The sequence below is a fragment of the Gigantopelta aegis genome, chromosome 8 (genome assembly GCF_016097555.1).
Source record: "Gigantopelta aegis isolate Gae_Host chromosome 8, Gae_host_genome, whole genome shotgun sequence".
Taxonomy (NCBI): Eukaryota; Metazoa; Mollusca; class Gastropoda; order Neomphalida; family Peltospiridae; genus Gigantopelta; species Gigantopelta aegis.
This window is the reverse complement of record NC_054706.1, coordinates 16,201,184-16,219,550: the sequence shown is the minus strand read 5'-3', so window position 1 is coordinate 16,219,550 and position 18,367 is coordinate 16,201,184. Positions and strand designations below refer to the sequence as shown.

Genomic DNA, 18,367 nt, shown 5'->3' with positions numbered 1-18,367 from the left:
GCATAATGAAACAACCATCTGCAGTCTGGCATTTTATACCTCCCACCTGTGGAACTTCAATGGAGCCTCGATAAATCATTTGAATACTGGACAAACTATCTGGATACAGGATGAACCAACAGGATATTGGACAAACAACCTGGATACCGGATGATCTCTCTTAATAATGTCCAAATCCACAGCATAATGGTAAACCCATCTGCTCTGATGTTTAATATCTTCCATATTGGAGCCTGGATCAACCATCTGAATATTGGATGAACTCTCTGGATATGGGCTGACATCTCTGGATAATGGCTAACTTCACAGCATAATGATAAAACCATCTGCACTGATGTTTTCTATCTCCCAACAAATAACCTGGATATTGGACAACATATGTGGATGATGGCCAACTTCATAGCATGATGGTAAAAGCATCTACACTGATGGTTTAGATCTCCAATCTGTGGAATGTCATTGGTGACAGAAAAGAGACATCTTGTATGTGTGTGTATTACGTTCATTCCTTACAGGTCCTCAGTGAAGGTAAACCTTTTGTCAAACTTACTAACATCCTTCAAATGTAAATCTTCTTTTTAAATCATATTTGAACCATTTAGCAAAATCACATGCAACAAGAACTTCTTGGGACTTCATCATGTCATTATCGATCGTCATATTTGTGTAAGTCGATCTTCAGATCAGCAGAAGCAAGCTATTTTCCCCCATTTCGAGACATGCTGACATCTGATGAACTTCTTCTGGATAATGAATTCTTCATAATTATTATTATACATGCATATCCAAAGGACATGAACATGTACATAGTCTCCATCAATTCGTATCTGAATTTTAAGGATGATAACTTCACTATTTACGTCAAATATGTTGTGTCTTGTAACCTGACAACATATTCCAGAATGGTGTCAGGATAAAGCAGAGGTCATTCACAACAGCATTGTGCTAATTTCCTCAAACTGTATGCTGAACTTCATACCATTTGGATTTGCAGACAAAAGTCTCAATCCAGAGTATAAAAATCTGGAGCATTTCATGAATATGTTCAGGTTTTGGATTTTTCCCCCCTTTCTCTTCTTTGATTTTCATCTCATGTCATCCAGACCTGGCAGCTTCTCCGATCTTTCAAACTCTTTTGCTGTCCAGCTCCACACCTCAGTTGTTGTCTTTCAGGCAATAGGTGCTTGTTTGTCTTCAAGCTGCATTCAGCACAAAGCCATGCTCAGAATTGCACAATGATGTTTGTAGTAGACAAAGAGTCAAGTGTTATCTGAATTCAGTTAACACGGTTAACACCATTAAAGCAAATCACAATGGGCCAGATTTACAAAGCCTGTTCTTTCTAAACACACGTTTCAGCATTGTCTATGTATGTGTGTAATAAGACAAAAACTAGGCTTTATAAATTCAGAACAATATATTTAAGGACAGACGGAGCCATTTCATGACATCCTCTTCTATCAGCATTCAGATTCTTTCAATCTGGTCAATTCTGATCCGTGTCCATGCTTATAAGAATGTATGATGTCCAGACTTTAATAAAAGTCAGAACCATTACATTACTTTGCATGGCATTCCCATGATGCTATAATGGGTAATACTGTTACTGGCAGACAATAAATTGTCTTTCTTCTTAAGCATATTTTAAATTGGTTCTTATCATCATTTAAAAATTGCCTTTCTTTTTATTTATTTTGTATTTATTAAAACAATACATGTATACATCTCTAGGTTGTGCGTTCCGAGAGCTCTGGTTGTTTGTTACAACTGTAGGTGTACAATAACTACCTGTATGAACTTACCCTGTTACTTCTCCCCTACTCGATCCACTAAATGTGATTTCAGCAACTTCCGATAAAGGAAACATCACTTGCACCATTTCCTTTGATGTCCCTTCGGGAATATTCTGTACTTTAATTGTTCTATTTTCTTCCTTTCCTGTAAAAAGAAATCTATACATCTGTCCTCACCTTTCATACATGCTACGAAAACCCTGAGTCATTACAACACACCTTGCATTGAGCAAAACTCAATGACAGACTTTAACAAATCTATCATCCATTCCACACTTATGTTTACAAACAACAACAAAATGTATATTATCACAATATCAGCACCAAGACTCATATTTGTGAATACCTAAAAGCAACTGCGTAAAGGTTTCGATCTGAAACAGAATCTTTTGGTCACTAGAACAAATATGAATACCCAATTAATAAACGGATACTGTTTGACACCAGGTCTAAAACCTCCCTAACACAAAGTAGTTCACGTAATAAACTGGTCAAAGCAATACACTGTAGTAAATTAGCATGTCATACACGGCTTAAATACACAATACACAAAACCCATGTCATACATGGTCCGTAGTAATTCACAATAGTCAAATCTAAAGTTGGCACTCTTACAATGAATGTTCACTGTAAGCAGCCATTTTTGTTTAAAAGAAATAAATGTTTAATAAAATTCACAGAAACTGTGCAAAACTATTTGTCTTTATTTAACATCTCTTGTAATTTCTCATTATCTACTTGATTATTGCTTTTAAATACCTATATTATTCTCTAAATCATACTGGCATAAACAATATATATATTTATCATATAATATCTCAGTTTAAGTGCAATCAAAGTATGTGACATTTTTCAGATCACATACTTTTAAGAATTTGATAACTTTGCAAATTAGATGTAAATTAATCGAGGTCACAGCACTAGGTTTATTGACATTTAAGCATGACACTCCTTAACTGACGTAGGCATTCATAGTCACCAAATAAAAATATTTCAATAGCAATTTTACACTGAAAGCTGTCCAGCGTTCAGAAAACAACAAATGTTAAGCACTAGTTTATTTTGATGTATGGACATTCTATCTTATTCATTGACAATGGCATTTTCTTGCTTGTTTTTGTCTTCTTTTTTTTTCTTTCTAACACTGATATACAAATTTACAGCATTGACAATTTCTTGTTTTGTTTTTGTTTTTTCTTTCTAACACTTACAAATTTACAAAATCTCTAAACATCCAAGCTTTAGTGAAAACGTAATAACTGTAATACACAGCAGACATAATAATCTACAAGTAAGTAGTGTACATTTAAAAACCTATATTATGTAATACATCTGGCTGCAGCAATCATTAACTTGCAACAAGTTTTGTAGAGATCTCACTAACTCTCAATACCTTGAGATGACTTTCCCCAGATTTTGCAGTGCTGATAACTCAGCATGCATAACTGGAGAACAATCTCAAAAACACCTTATAAAACCCACAGAACCAGATTCATGCAAGTTCTCCATTAGTTGGAGCAGAATTAAATATTGCTGTCCTTTATCTTCTTTCAGTTCCATTCCATTTCTTCCCTCTGTGAGCAATTTCTGTCTTGCAATCTTATTTGCTGTCCACCTCCACATCCCAGTTCTTGTCTCTTCAAACATGCCATATGTCTCTGTGTCATACTCCAGACCTGTGTTCTGCAAACTGCATGCAATGCTGTCATCCTGATTTTTGTTTGTTCTGGTGTGGTAGTTCATTTTAATAGGAACAGGGAACATTTTGTTCAGAATTGCAGAATCAAAATGTTTCCTGATGAAAAACAGAAACCTTTCACTGTTTTGAGCAGAGATATGATTTTTGAATGTGGTATCAGTTTTGCTGTTCACATTTTATGTCATGTCAACTAAGCTGATACCTGGAAGGGCCACAAAATCTCATCATCTGCTCATGGAGTCAACTTTGGCATGCAGAGCTCTTTTAAACAGCAGTCTAAACTGTAAAAGACTAGATTCAAAAGTCATCGAAATAATCTGCATTTTCTAATTCTTCTCATGCTAAGTTTCTTAGTCAGGTGTTGCTGGTTCCAAAGACAATCACATTTCATGATCTACTTTTGACTTGCATGGGGCCATATTCTGGAAACTTGTTCCTGAAAAATGGCACCTGATTTCTTCTAAACAGTAGGCCAAACTGTGGGTGATTACCATTCACAACAATCAAACTGGGAAGTCTTCAAATTATCTGAATGGTCTTTTTGAACATTTACTTGTCTTAAAGACCTACATAAACAGGCATTTTGAATGCATTGTTTAAACTGAGCTTTACTACACCGCATATTTCAAATGTGAGAACTGATCCTTCAGGTGGAGTCGATACCACATGGGTTCTTTTACACCGAGCACTTCAAAATGGTAACCTTCCCATGGCAAATGCAATCCACATCTTAGTGAGATAATGTTTCATCTTCATTGGTTATTTTAGACTTAGAAAAGACAAAGAGAAAAAAGAGAGAGAAAAGAAAGAGATGACTTTGATGCTGATCTCCTGAAATAGGTCCATTCAGTGAAATGTTGAAGTTTCCAATGTATAAATGGTAACTTCAGGATAAGGAACATTCAAAATCTAGAATAATAAAAAATTTAGTTAAATGGTTTTATACCCAAGTAACTAATCATTCAACCCCTGCAATTAAGAAAATGTCCACTGCAAAAAACAAGCAGTGGAAACAAAATTCTAATATAGCCCATAGCAAAAAAAAAGTGCCGTGGAGAATTAAAAACTCCACGGCAATCTCCATGGCATTGCCGATTGCTGTGGGCAATTACAGGGGTTGGTCATTGATTTACATGAATAACATTTGAGATAAACTGGTACGAGTTTGAGAACCCAGAAGTACATTAGGTCATCATTTGGCATTTGCATCTTTTGGAAGATGTCAAACCAGCATGCAAACTAGAACAGATGCTTGTATGAAATCTTCTGCCCCGCACTTCGCACGATCTTCTTCCTTACAGAGGAAATTTTGCAACATAAAACCAGAAACTTTGAGATTCACTGCAGACCAGGATTAGTCTTCTTGGCGTCATCAGATTGAAGGCTGGATACAGCTTCATTTCTCATCCAAGGCAATGGTAGGCTTGAGATTCCAGTACTGACTCCAACACCACTAGGCTCAGTTTTACCCAATTTATTAATGTGGTTATGGTATGTTTCCCCAAGTACATACAATGGTATGATAGATCATGAAATATGGTCCAAAAACAATGTGATTAGAAGACATAATGGAATATATTTACTAACATGTACAGTACCTCTACTTGACCAATTTAAATGACATGCACGGTTATTATTTAAAACAAAGGTGACCTGTAACTAGTACATTTTGATAAGCTAAAATTAATACTAAAAATATCTCTGTTGACATGCCTAAGTTCTGATGCTCAGCTGTTTGTCCTAAATTTACTTGTCCACCAAGTAGTAACTGCCAATCCCATAAAAGTGACAGATTGCTTCCATTAAAGGCAAAGATAGCTGAACTCGATGTCTAGGATAGCGTACCACAGTTTATACACTTTGTTTTAAACAAATTCCAAGACTTTCAATGATTTTTTAAAAGGCACTTTAGCATAACCTTTTCTTTTTCTTTTCTTTTTTTTAAAGGATTTTGAAAGATTATTACAATGTTTTGAGGTGAACTGCCAGTCTCTTCTTGTAATATTTTAAATTGGAACAAAATCAATTATCAATTGTCTACGATACAATTAAACAAAATGCTTGACTTTCGAGACCTGGCAAAAGACACAAATTTGCAAAATTCCAAGACGTTCAAACATGTCCGGTTCATGACCCATGTGAACCCTAACTTTTGAAATAGGCAAGAAAATAAATGTTGAAACAACAAAGCTGCATGCCCAGAATAGAGAGTTTGAACCTTAAGTGGGTATAAGCTTGAAAATAAATAAAAATGAAGGAATAAATCAGCATGAAGCCTAAAGGAGTCTCTCATACCTTCTACAGTAGATCGGTCTTTGCGAGGAATCGGATTCAGGTCTTGATTTATCTTATGAAGGAACTTTACTTCAGCTGGTGAAAAGAAAAGAAACCTGATTAAGAAAAAAAAACATGCAAAGAATTGACTAACCTACTGTACAGTAAATAAGATAACATAATTTATGAAATGTACAATTAATCTTAGATAACAATGTTTGATGAGTGTACAATATATTGCAAATACAATTTTATCATTTTTCTCATTTCACAACAGAAAAAGAAAGGAACGTTTCTTTACTGACACACCAGCATATTTTTTAATTCTGGTGTTTAACATAAAGTTATTATAAATGGCACTTAGTCCAGAAAGTGACAGATAAAATAAAATTTCACCAAATAGTCTACTTCTACTGAACAGGGATATTTTATATACACACTTCTGAGAATTGAACATTTTCACAACCCATTTTATGAATTACGCAAACATATATTCAGGTAACCAATTTCCTTTTTGTGAAACTTGTAAAACGATGCAGGAATAGAGACTAATGCTTACCCCCCCCCCCCCCCATCTCTCGCCTCTAGTCTAGAATTTCTGAGGTGATGTGATCCAACTTTTAGATGCTATCAGTCTATTTCGCCATCATACTATGATACACTACACAAAATATGTGTTCCTTAACAGTTTGCTGGAACCCACATAGATTTCATCTTCTCAGGATGGCCCAATAGTAGGAGTAGTGATTGGTCTTGAGGACTAGTAAACTATCTTGGCTACTAGTCCCCAAAAAGCCAGTAGAAATATTTCTTAATTTCTACCCCTGTTATGTCTTAAATTTAAAGCACAAACATAAAATAGGCTACGTGAAATGAGATTTGCAAAAGTTACTCTTTTCAAATTACTGTTGGCAGTCTCAAAACTGCCATATATGTAGGCAGGCACCAAATTTTTAAAGGGACAGTCCTAAGTGTGTTGCCACTATTGAGATGTTACGGACTACCAGAGACAATTCCAGGATAACAAATTTAAATTAAATACATTTTCCTGCATAAAATTTCATTGTCTGTATATATTTAAATGTGTTTCTGATCATCCCAGTATTGTATTAGCTGAAACTTCATTTTGTTTCCCAAAATATATTTGAAATTGTTGGGAGACCAAATCCAGTTTGGGCTACATACATATAATAGAACAACAAGAAACACTGAATATATATACTCCTATATTCTAAAGAAGAAACAATATTTAGTATGTAATTTTATTCGTTAAAACAGATTATTAGTCGGAACATCTTACAATGTCAACAAACTCAGGAGTGTCCCTTTAAGTTCATGCTCTGCTAACAATGCTATGACTATCACTTCTGAGATTCTTAGTGACAAAAACAAGTTTCTACCTGTCTCAAAAGTACCATCATCTTTTCTTCTGTTCACGAAAATGTTGCATTCTGGTGCAGTCATTGTCATCTCCGTAAGCTTCAGAAAAATATCTTTAACATGATTTGGGTGGTGTAGCATGAGACTTATGTCACTGGGGAAAAAACAAAGAAACAAACATCAAAATGTTTATAACAATCGTTTAGGTCACCACGTTACTACCTGACCATAAAGTAAACAAGCATTATGAGAGTACTGCTAAAGCAATGCATGTCCCCTACCTGGCCTGACAAATTTTAGTATATTCTAAGTTCAAGAGACTTGAAAAATGGGTAAATTGCCTTTAAAGTCAAACTTGATCTAGCTATAACTACATGAAAAAACTTAAAAACTAAATTTCAGCTCAATACAGTACATGATAAAGCTACATACAAAGTTTCATCTCAATATCTTCAAGCATTGCAAAAACAAGTCCAGAAAACAAATTTTCGTATCTCCTAGGATGATAAAAAATAAAGTCAAACTTGATTTGTAACAGATGATAAAGCTACATGTATACACAAAATTTCAGGGTGTATACTACCAAAGTAAATCCCATAGACAACAATAGTAACATATGTGGCTAAAACTCCTACCTGCAGTGTATCAATGGACATAAACACTGCAGATATAAATACTACCACCCCTCACCCTTAAAGGGAATCAGAAAACATTGGGGGTCAAGCTGCTCATTTCAGAAATAACGGGTAGCATCTATGACTACCCTAGTTCCATACAAAATTTAACTATTTGTTTTTTTTGGTTACGTTTCAAGCACAAGGCTACTTGACATGGTGGTACTAGATGACATAAAATTGCATACATTTTTTGCCCAGATAAAACTGATTTTCTTACAGCCAAAACACTCATATTTATCACTTATCGCAAGAGTTGTGGTGTTAACTTTCTTTATTAAAAGTTGGGTGCATCTCAAACTTTGACCCAGCCGGATGTTATTTGGTTTAGCACTATCTAAACTACCTTCAGATTAATATTTTTGAGGCACTGCATACCTCAATAATCACACACGTTAATGAATGTTACATGTATGACTGGATTATTAATCATGTGAAATTTGCACACAATGGAACAGATTAACAGTTTGTTTTGAACCAACTACTGATGATACTGGATCCATTAGAGATGTTTCGGTCTGATAAATGAAACTATTGTTAAAAAGGGAACAATTTTCTAGCATGGGTACAATGGTGCAATCATGTTGACAGAAAAACAGTTTACGTATGTAATGTTAACTTCTAGGAAAGTAAAGCATTTTGGCTTCTTCAAAGGCTAATGAAACTTAAACTTCTGACTACTGCAGACGAGATATCTATACCGACGTCACGCTATTCGACATACTGTACACTGTATACAGTGCATTTCCCAATTCATATTTCCCACTGTTTTGCATACAACACTCACCGGAAAAAAAAAATCTTAACAGGAAACAGTTTAGTTTACAATATGCTACCTTTTGTTTGTTGTTTTTCAGTGGAAAATAGCTTGGAATTTTGAGATCAGTGGTTTTCGACAAGTATTTTTGCTTGACAACAATGGTGGCACGGTACGGTCATTGTTGTTTTTCAGTGGAAAATAGCTTGGAATTTTGAGATCAGTGGTTTTCGACAAGTATTTTTGCTTGACAACAATGGCGGCACGGTACGGTCATTTTCAGGGATCAATAGCTGATTGTGACAGCTAATTTCATAATAAATTTGATAGTTTTTCCAACAACAAAAATCACCAAATATTGCAATATGAATCGTAGTTTTTGTTTTTTTTAAAGAAAATTCTGCTCAGAAAACCAGTTATTGGGAATAATGGACATAAATACTGGTCAGCTGGCCACAAATGCCCATAAGTATACACAACTTTTTCTATTTTTGCCTAATTTTAATCACCATTAACTGATCTAAAATATCATAAAAATTACTAAAAACCCACCAAAAAAATACTTACTTATTCATATATAAACTTTATTTTATGTATTTATAAAATATTTAAGTGAATATATGTCAGTAAAAATTATAAACTTGTACCCACTCAACGTGGTTTTTGTCAAAATTAATCCAGTAGTCTAAAGGTTAACTATAATGTTCAAAAACAAGACAAGTTATGTGATTTATCTGTGACAGGTCAGTTATCTAGAACAACGTGAGTTGAGAGAATTGGGTCCCAGGTCAAGTGAGGGAAAGATGTGCCCTCTACTAATTACAACGCATAAAGGATCCTTTATAAAAATTCTGTTATCCAAAATATTCATTTCAATAATGACATGTACATATCTAATATACAGTCTACCCAACAAACATCAACCACGGTGATAAAATCACAGACGGTACTAAAGGTGGTACTAAAGGTGAAATTACGTACCCAAACATCAGGGAAATTAATCAATATATTTTCATAATTTTTAGACAGATGATAACTAAGAGAAGTGTTCTTTAAAATTTGTCAAAACTGATGAAAAAAATTTCAGTTTCCAATTTCAAAACATTTCAAAATCATAACATCCTGGTACAGGCACTTGTGGTCTGGGATTTTTGGATTTTTAAACTTCTTTTCTTTTTAAGGATCCTAAAATTACTTTGTTACAGAAAGTCCATTGCAGAATTATCCAATAGGTGACTTGTAAGCTCTCCTGAGAAAACTATACTGGGAATCTAATCACTTTAGTACATAAGGCTTTAAGCTGTCATTCCACAAATGTGAATATAACTTGAATTTGGCAAATATATTTCATTACCAGTATTAATTCACCAGAAAGCTAATTTCAAAAATGTACAGCCATTTTAATTGTTTACCTACCGTAATTCAAGTGCAGCCATTTGAATTTGACTACCAATTTTCTGATCAATTTTGCCAAATTGTTAATAATTTTGGGGGTTCAACGTAAACTCTGAAATATGCTGGTTTCGTGTCTCAAAAATTCTCCAACCCAGAGTTTGTGCCCAACATTTTTAAATTTAATAGTCAGGAGGCCAATATGAAAAAAATTAGTTCTGATAAATCCAAATGTTAAAAGCTGACAGCCATGTGGAAATGATTGTTTACACATTATTGGTTAAAGAGACTATCCAGAGTTTGCTACCTTTGCAAAAAATAAGTTGACTAACAGTCTTCTTAAAATTACATGTTTAACACAGAGATATAAGACATTTTTTGTTTTTGACAATACAAACATGGACGCTGATGAGCTGAACGGTAAAGCCACACAGCCATTCAGATTTCACAGAAACAAAAGAAAAAAGAAAGAAATGTTTTATTTAACGACAAACTCAACACATTTTATTGACGGTTATATGGCGTCAGACATATGGTTATGGACCACACAGATATTGAGAGAGGAAACCTGCTGTTGCCACTTCATAGGCTACTCTTTTCGATTAGCAGCAAGGGATCTTTTATATGCACAATCCCACAGACAGGATAGTACATACCACGGCCTTTGATATACCAGTCGTAGTGCACTGGCTGGAACGAGAAATAACCCAATGGGCTACATCCTACCCCTCACAGAAATGACTGTTTCCCGTACTACCGTGTCAGTAAAATCATGAAAACCAAAAACAAATTTCACATGATTATTATACATGTATGAATATGACAATTCAAGGAAAATAATATATACACATGTATATAACTGTTTTTTAAAAACAGTTTCCGATAGGTTCCTATGATCACAAGGAATGAAACCCAAAAAGTGTTTCCCATGAAATTTGAAATCCTATGGCCTGCCATAGTATTCCATTTCGGTATGGGACTACTTGACAGGGCCGTGCTCCATACTTGTGAATGCACCATTTAGTAAGGTGTAGATTCACTACACTGACCAACCAATAATCTAATGTTAAAATGGGGAAAATAAACAGTCACAAACAGTCATAAACCTCTGATGACAACCAATTATAACTGACAGTGATTTGTTAACAAAAAAAAGGAACTGTGAAATTATTAGACTATATACATACCCATGTTTAGGGGGATTCTTTGGAAACTGAAAGAAAAATATGCCAATATGTGCACAAATGTTGAACACTTTCGTCATTTCTATCTGTGTCAGGTCTGCCCAAAATATGGGATAAATACGCATGCCCCATTTGATCATTTCTGAAAGAAAAAACCCAAATACAAATTAAAAACAATTTAAATACAATATGTCACATTATGTGTAGAACTGTAAAAGTAGAGCGGCAACAAACAAAAAAAATTAAGTTAGTTTTATTTAACGACACCACTAGAGCACATTGATTTATTAATCATCGGCTACTGGATGTCAAACATTTGGTAATTTTTGCATACAGACTTAGAGAGGAAACCAGCTACAATTTTCCATTAGTAGCAAGGGATCTTTTATATGCATCATCCCACACACAGGATAGCACATACCACAGCCTTTGATATACCAGTCGTGGTACACTGGCTAGAACGTGAAATAGCCCAATGGGCCCAATGACGGGGATCGATCCTAGACCTTTGCTCGTTGTACCTGCTTCAATTACTGAATGACAAACTGATTATGATGTACCTGTATTTTGAGATACCTTTGCTTGTGTTGTACCTGCTTCATTAACTCAATAACAGACTGATTGTAATGTACCTGTATTTTGAGATACCTTTGCTTGTGGTGTACCTGCTTCATTTACTCAATGACAAACTGATTATGATGTACCTGTATTTTGAGATACCTTTGCTTGTGGTGTACCTGCTTCATTTACTCAATGACAGACTGATTGTAATGTACCTGTATTTTGAGATACCTTTGCTTGTGGTGTACCTGCTTCATTTACTCAATGACAGACTGATTGTAATGTACCTGCATTTTGAGATACCGTTGCTTGTGGTGTACCTGCTTCATTAACTCAATGACAGACTGATTGTAATGTACCTGCATTTTGAGATACCTTTGCTTGTGGTGTACCTGCTTCATTTACTCAATGACAGACTGATTGTAATGTACCTGTATTTTGAGATACCTTTGCTTGTGGTGTACCTGCTTCATTTACTCAATGACAGACTGATTGTAATGTACCTGCATTTTGAGATACCTTTGCTTGTGGTGTACCTGCTTCATTAACTCAATGACAGACTGATTGTAATGTACCTGCATTTTGAGATACCTTTGCTTGTGGTGTACCTGCTTCATTAACTCAATGACAGACTGATTGTAATGTACCTGTATTTTGAGATACCTTTGCTTGTGGTGTACCTGCTTCATTTACTCAATGACAGACTGATTGTAATGTACCTGCATTTTGAGATACCTTTGCTTGTGGTGTACCTGCTTCATTTACTCAATGACAGACTGATTATAATGTACCTGTATTTTGAGATACCTTTGCTTGTGGTGTACCTGCTTCATTTACTCAATGACAGACTGATTATAATGTACCTGTATTTTGCTTATCGAATGAGCTAACACTGTGAAGGAGCAGACACTGCTTGTACGATCATGATGGGATGAACACAGATTGTGATGGAGAGGACATTCACCTTGTATGGTGTTTAATCAGATGACACTGATCGCATGGTGTATTGTGCTTACTGAATCATCCAATATACTGTGTGATGGAAAGGAATCAGACACTGTGATAGAGAGGACAGGAAACATTTTTTTTCTCAAAATGTTGATTAGCGATATTTATAGTCGACTGAAAATTGATTAGCAATTGTGTAGTGATCTCTTAAACGATACTGAACAAAATGTTCTCTGTGATATATTTTGTTTAATGAAATGACATCGATTGTGATACATTTCGTTTAACTAGACGACACAGACTGTGATGTATTTTGTTTAATGGGATGACACCAACTGGGTATATTTTACTTAATGCTCAAGATGACACTGATGTATTTTGTTTAATAAGATGACACTGGCTGTGATGCATTTTCGTTGTATAAATATGTGATACAAACAGTGAGGAAAACTACTATGTAATATATTATGCTGAATGGGATGATAATGATTCTGCAATGGCATAAACAATGACTGTTATATACTTACTTCGTCCTGGAGTATTACTGGTAGGATGGTATGGGATCACCTCTGGAGGATTCTCTGCTCCGCCAGTGACCAGACGACATCCTGGACAAGAAATCAGTACATACATGTAGTAGTGAGGTCTTTAAACTTAAACGTTAACGGCTAACTCTATAATAAACTAAAAATAAAGCCAAACAAAATTGTTTTGTCAAGTTGTAGTCAAATATCAGTTGACAATATGTATGATCCCCACCCCCACCCTGTTTGTTCAGTCAGATACCAGAAAAGATAGCTTGTTTTGTAAGAATGATATCTACGAAAATGAGTGTAGTATTCTATATTTTCTCAGAACAGCAACATAAGCTGTAAGTACTGACAGCTAACCCGTACCATGCGCATATGACAATAGTGGTCTGTATATATAGGTAATCGGCCACGGTGATATTCTGCTATAAATAATTAGTACTACATGTGTGTTCGTCCAGTTTTAGAGGTACAATATGTACATTAAATAAACACATTGGAATTAAATAATTTGCACACTGTTCAGTTTAGAGGGGAAACTTTCAATGTGTTTGTTGTTTGAGTGAGTTATTCAGAATACGTCGACCAATTACGGATTCTCCTTTAGGCTTCTGTACACGTGCATATTGCATGATGTGGTCCAAAACTATTTTAAATATGCATTTAAATGTAATGCATTGAACCGATTCAACACAAAAATGCTTCATTTCGTGTCAGAAAAAAATTGACTGCTAATATTAAGTTTGTGACTGTCAAAGCTTGATAAATGATTAAATGACAAATTTGGACTGGACAACATCCATGACTGAATGCTTATTTCCAGGCTTGGTACTACTTTCAGCCTTCTACAGTAACTTGTTGATCTTGAAGCCAGATGGCCCCTTCTATTTTTATATCTATAGACAGCATGAAATAAAAAAAAAAAAAATGGTAGCATATGCGACCAAATAGCGAACTAAATTTCTGCAAATGGTCTAATACATTCACTTACTTGTACTTTGCTTGTAGCCGGTGAACAAAACCAAATCTGTAGATATGCTTGGCAGTGGGTACCCACTTGGCAAAGGTTCATCTTTTTCTTCAGTCTCTTTCGGTTTCAACGTCTCTTTATTTTTACCTTTCTCGTTATCTTCAAGTTTAACTTTAGTGCTGCCATCAACCTGAACAACATCATTGGTTTCTGCCACTTTTGAACTGGTTGAATGTGATGTACTCTCTTTAGACATTTTATCATCTTGAGAGTCATGCTTTTTATCTCTAGAACTTGAGTCAGCTTTTTTATCTTGTGATCTTGAACTCCTCCGATCTCGAGAATCGTGCCTCCTACTTCTGGAATTGGAGTCTGATTTTCTGTCAACCGATTTCTGTCTACTATGACTGTGGGTGCCATTGGACTTACTTGCCTGTGACCTTTCAGTCCTCCTTCCTTCATCTCTCTTGGACTTTGAATTCCCATCATCTTTGTTTGACCTTGAACTCCCACTATCTTTCTTGGACTTCGAACTCCCATCATCTCTCTTGGACTTCAAACTCCCATCATCTTTCTTAGACCTTGAACTCTTATCATCTCGTTTAGACTTTGAACTTCCATCATCTCTCTTTGACTTTGAACTTCCATCATCTTTCTTTCTGTTTGCAGATTCTTTGCTGTGTCTACTACTTGATGACTTGTCCTTTTTGTCAGAACTGTCAACTTTCTTTGTGGTTACAGAGCTGTCTTCTGAAGATGATAGCATGTCATCACCAGCATCATCAACTACAGTCCACTCAGTGGGAAAGTCTTCATCATCATCTTCAATTCCGCTTCCAGTCCCTTCTAACTGTTCATCTAATTCTGTATCCATTGTCCTGTGCACACAGAAATTATGAGAAACAACTATCAATTTAAAAATAAAATACTAATTTTAGTGTGAAAACACTGATTTATAAATCAACATATAATTTCATACAGTGATGACAACAGAAAACCTTTGGTTAAATATGTATGTACTAACGGATTGCTTCCTATAGTGTCTGTGATTAATATGTGAAATATTTGTTATCAGTAAACTCAAAAAGTATCAATGTCATGGTATTTAAAATCAAACAGAATTATTATTATATTACTTATCAGAGTGGGAATCTTTGCCTAAGATCGATGACTAATTTTTCGCAATCTTGTTTTGGCATAATAAATATAGCACATATCCAACATAGTGATGTGTGGTTATAAAATTTGGCTTCAGTTATGGTTTTGACAAAAGAGTAGTTTCGGTTTTGCAACTAGAAGAAAAATGTAGGGAAAATAAATGTTAAAAGTAATTCAAAGAAAGGAATACCTCGGCCGAAGTGTGAGTACACATCAAATGGATCAATATCGGAAGTCCTTGGATAATGTCATACAATAACGATAAGAACGGCTGATATCATGGTAATTGTATTCCTTTGTAACCTGGATTAACTTTAACAAAAGATTTATCTTAAATCTCATTTTGATACAAAGAAAACATTTTCCCAATTGCAGTAAATCCAAAAAAAAATTGGAATTAAAAAAAACCCCCAGAGACTGGAAAACCCACTGGAAATACCTTGGCTGAATACGGGTACTAATCAAGGGTTCAAACAAATATAAAAATGGACGACTTTTGCAGAAGACAGACAAAACATGTATAAGAAAACATCACATGGATGTGGTGCCGTAAAAAAATTGTGTTCAAAGACAAAATGGGTTTTTCAAACTCAGCCTCATTTTTGCCAGAGTTTGCATTGCAAAGGACACTGCACGACGTTCAAAATGTGTACCGAATTCGCAGATCAACATCACAAAAATATCAGGTGTTCGGCAGGTTAGTGCCAGAAGTGGATTTTGTTAATGATTCGCCTAGCAATTTTTTTTCCCCATTTTGGACGAAAGGGGCTAAAAAAGACAAATTTGGAAAACCGATAGTACTGGTTTTTTTTTATCTCCACAGTTGCTGTTTCCATTCTTCAATCGAAACCAAACTGATTCCAACACGTCCCTAATTATCCAACAGTAATAACTAATATTTTGATTTGCTATATTTGAAATTTTTATTTTTCATCTTTTAAAACAAACGACAACATACCGACATGCACATGGCGTTGTCTGCTAGCCATAGAATTCTGATAGGACTCACACTCAAACAAATTTAGTTTTAGCCAACTTTGAGATATGTAGAGTATTTCTTTGAAAATTATTGAAAATAGTTGAGTTAATTAGCCATTTTCAGGGTTTCTGCCAGAGGGTAAAATGGGTATGGTGCCATATAGTGGTATGTGCTATCCTGTCTGGGATGGTGCATAGGCCTATAAAGATCACTTGCTACTAATGATAAAATGTAGCGGGTTTCCTCTCTAACACTATGATAAAATTACCAAATATTTGACATCCAATAGCCGATGATTAATGAATCAATGTGCTCTAGTGGTGTCGTTACACAAAACAAACTTTTTTTGGTGATTGTTGGAAACTTGTCGTTTTGAGATGGCCCATGGAAGACGGAATGGCTAAGTGGGCGATCATGTGACGCGAAGTCACGATATAGGTCGGCGAACTTAGAATTATGCTGTCTGGAGTTTGCCGAAGCTTAGTTGATTGTGGGTGCTGTCGGGTTTCTTTCTGTAGTGTGTGTATTAGTGATTAATATCTGAATTTGTTTTAATCAAGTAACTCGAAAATGGTCGATGTAAATGTATTTGACTTCAAACATAGGATTGTTGTGGTATTAGAGCTGAAATCTTTAACAACTTTTTGGTTGTCGGCAATTGCCAAACAAATACATAGCTTGGTCTCTTGACTGTAATGAGAGCGTATTTATGTCCAAATGTCCGTTTAGCTCTCTTACAGTCAGAGTACTCGGGCTAGGCACCATACACAAATATTTTTAAAGATCTTTTTTAAGTTAACTTTTGGACAAAATTAATTACTCTTATTATTACTGTACATATGATTTTCTAAACCCTAACCCTAAACTTAACCCATTTTCTTGACTGTGGTTGTATTCAATTCTATATATATATTTTTGGGTATGGTATACCATACCCAAAAATGTCTTTCTGGCAGAAACACTGTATTTTGTATTAAAATTAGCAATTGACTAATTTGGCAATCGACAGGGTGAGCACTGTAAATAGAACACTTTTTATTCTGTGGTAAAGCATTATCATAATATGGCTAATTTGAATTTGATGGACGTTTATTATTCCAATTATAATATAACATTTCGGAAATAATTTCCATATTAAGAACACTGGCAAATTTGCATGCCTAGTACTCTGACCGTAAGAGAGCAAGATGAACATATGTCATATGGACAGTGTTGACGCGGAGACGCTCTCATTATGACCAGAGAAACTATGTCAAAACTACATAATCTGTGCCTATCAAATGAGTCAAAGATTCCCGCCTTAATACAACAACAACAATATTTACATTAAATATCTTTACACTGATCATGTCCGTCTTGCTCTCTTAAAGTCAAGAGTACTCGGGCTAGCAAAATTGCTATTCAATTGAGAATTTTTTGTTTGAACATCAAACTTATTACTATGCCTACTGGTTGGTAGGCAAAAATCTGTGAGTTATCTCTGTATAAAATGTATATTATAACAATTCTTTAATGAAAATATAAATAAATCTGCAAGACAATAAAACATGGATGTTCGAAAAAGAGAAAAACACGAAAACACAGAATACTTGAATATCAGGAGATCCGAGGGATTTGGTGTTACATAACAAATCTCGTTGGTCAGAAAATTAATATAAGTTTACAGTAACAATTGCGATTTAATCAACACAATGGCAGCTTTACCAAAACTACACTGTTTTTACCTCGTTAATCAAACAAAATATTCTTCAACCAGCAAACATAAATTGACCGGATGTTAAAAATAGAGCACGTTCGTTTGGCAATTTAAAAAATTGGAATTTCGTTCCGACTGGATTCTGACCAAGAACAAAGTAGAGTAGATTCCGGGACGTTTTGTACTCGATCCGGTTCGTCCCTGGACGTTTCGTACTCACTACCTTTCGTCTCATGGTCTTTTAGTACCCATCTGTTGAATGGTATATTATTTAGTGTGTTGTTTGCATCAGAGATTGTAAAAAATTATTTTTAAAAATCCAGAGGTAAATGACATGAGCACGGAAAGAGGAATTTGTAAAATAAATAAATA

The 18,367-nt window shown here is 35.0% G+C and overlaps 1 protein-coding gene across 3 annotated transcripts in view; it reads right to left on the bottom strand.

Annotated features, from left to right (window-relative positions):
- The window catches only part of LOC121378336, a 37,036-nt gene extending 18,955 nt beyond the window's left edge, over positions 1-18,081 (bottom strand). For all 3 annotated transcript variants that reach the window (XR_005958707.1, XM_041506462.1, XM_041506463.1), the window contains exons 1-7: positions 18,024-18,081; positions 14,184-15,040; positions 13,190-13,270; positions 11,157-11,295; positions 7,167-7,300; positions 5,788-5,862; positions 1,803-1,938 (exon numbers count right to left, since the gene is read on the bottom strand). Coding sequence is in view for 2 of the 3 variants with exons in the window: in XM_041506462.1 (XP_041362396.1) it covers positions 1,803-1,938; positions 5,788-5,862; positions 7,167-7,300; positions 11,157-11,295; positions 13,190-13,270; positions 14,184-15,036 (1,418 nt within the window). In the remaining variant the exon portion in view is untranslated. The remainder of the gene's footprint in view (positions 1-1,802; positions 1,939-5,787; positions 5,863-7,166; positions 7,301-11,156; positions 11,296-13,189; positions 13,271-14,183; positions 15,041-18,023) is intronic.
- Positions 18,082-18,367: the final 286 nt, after the last annotated feature.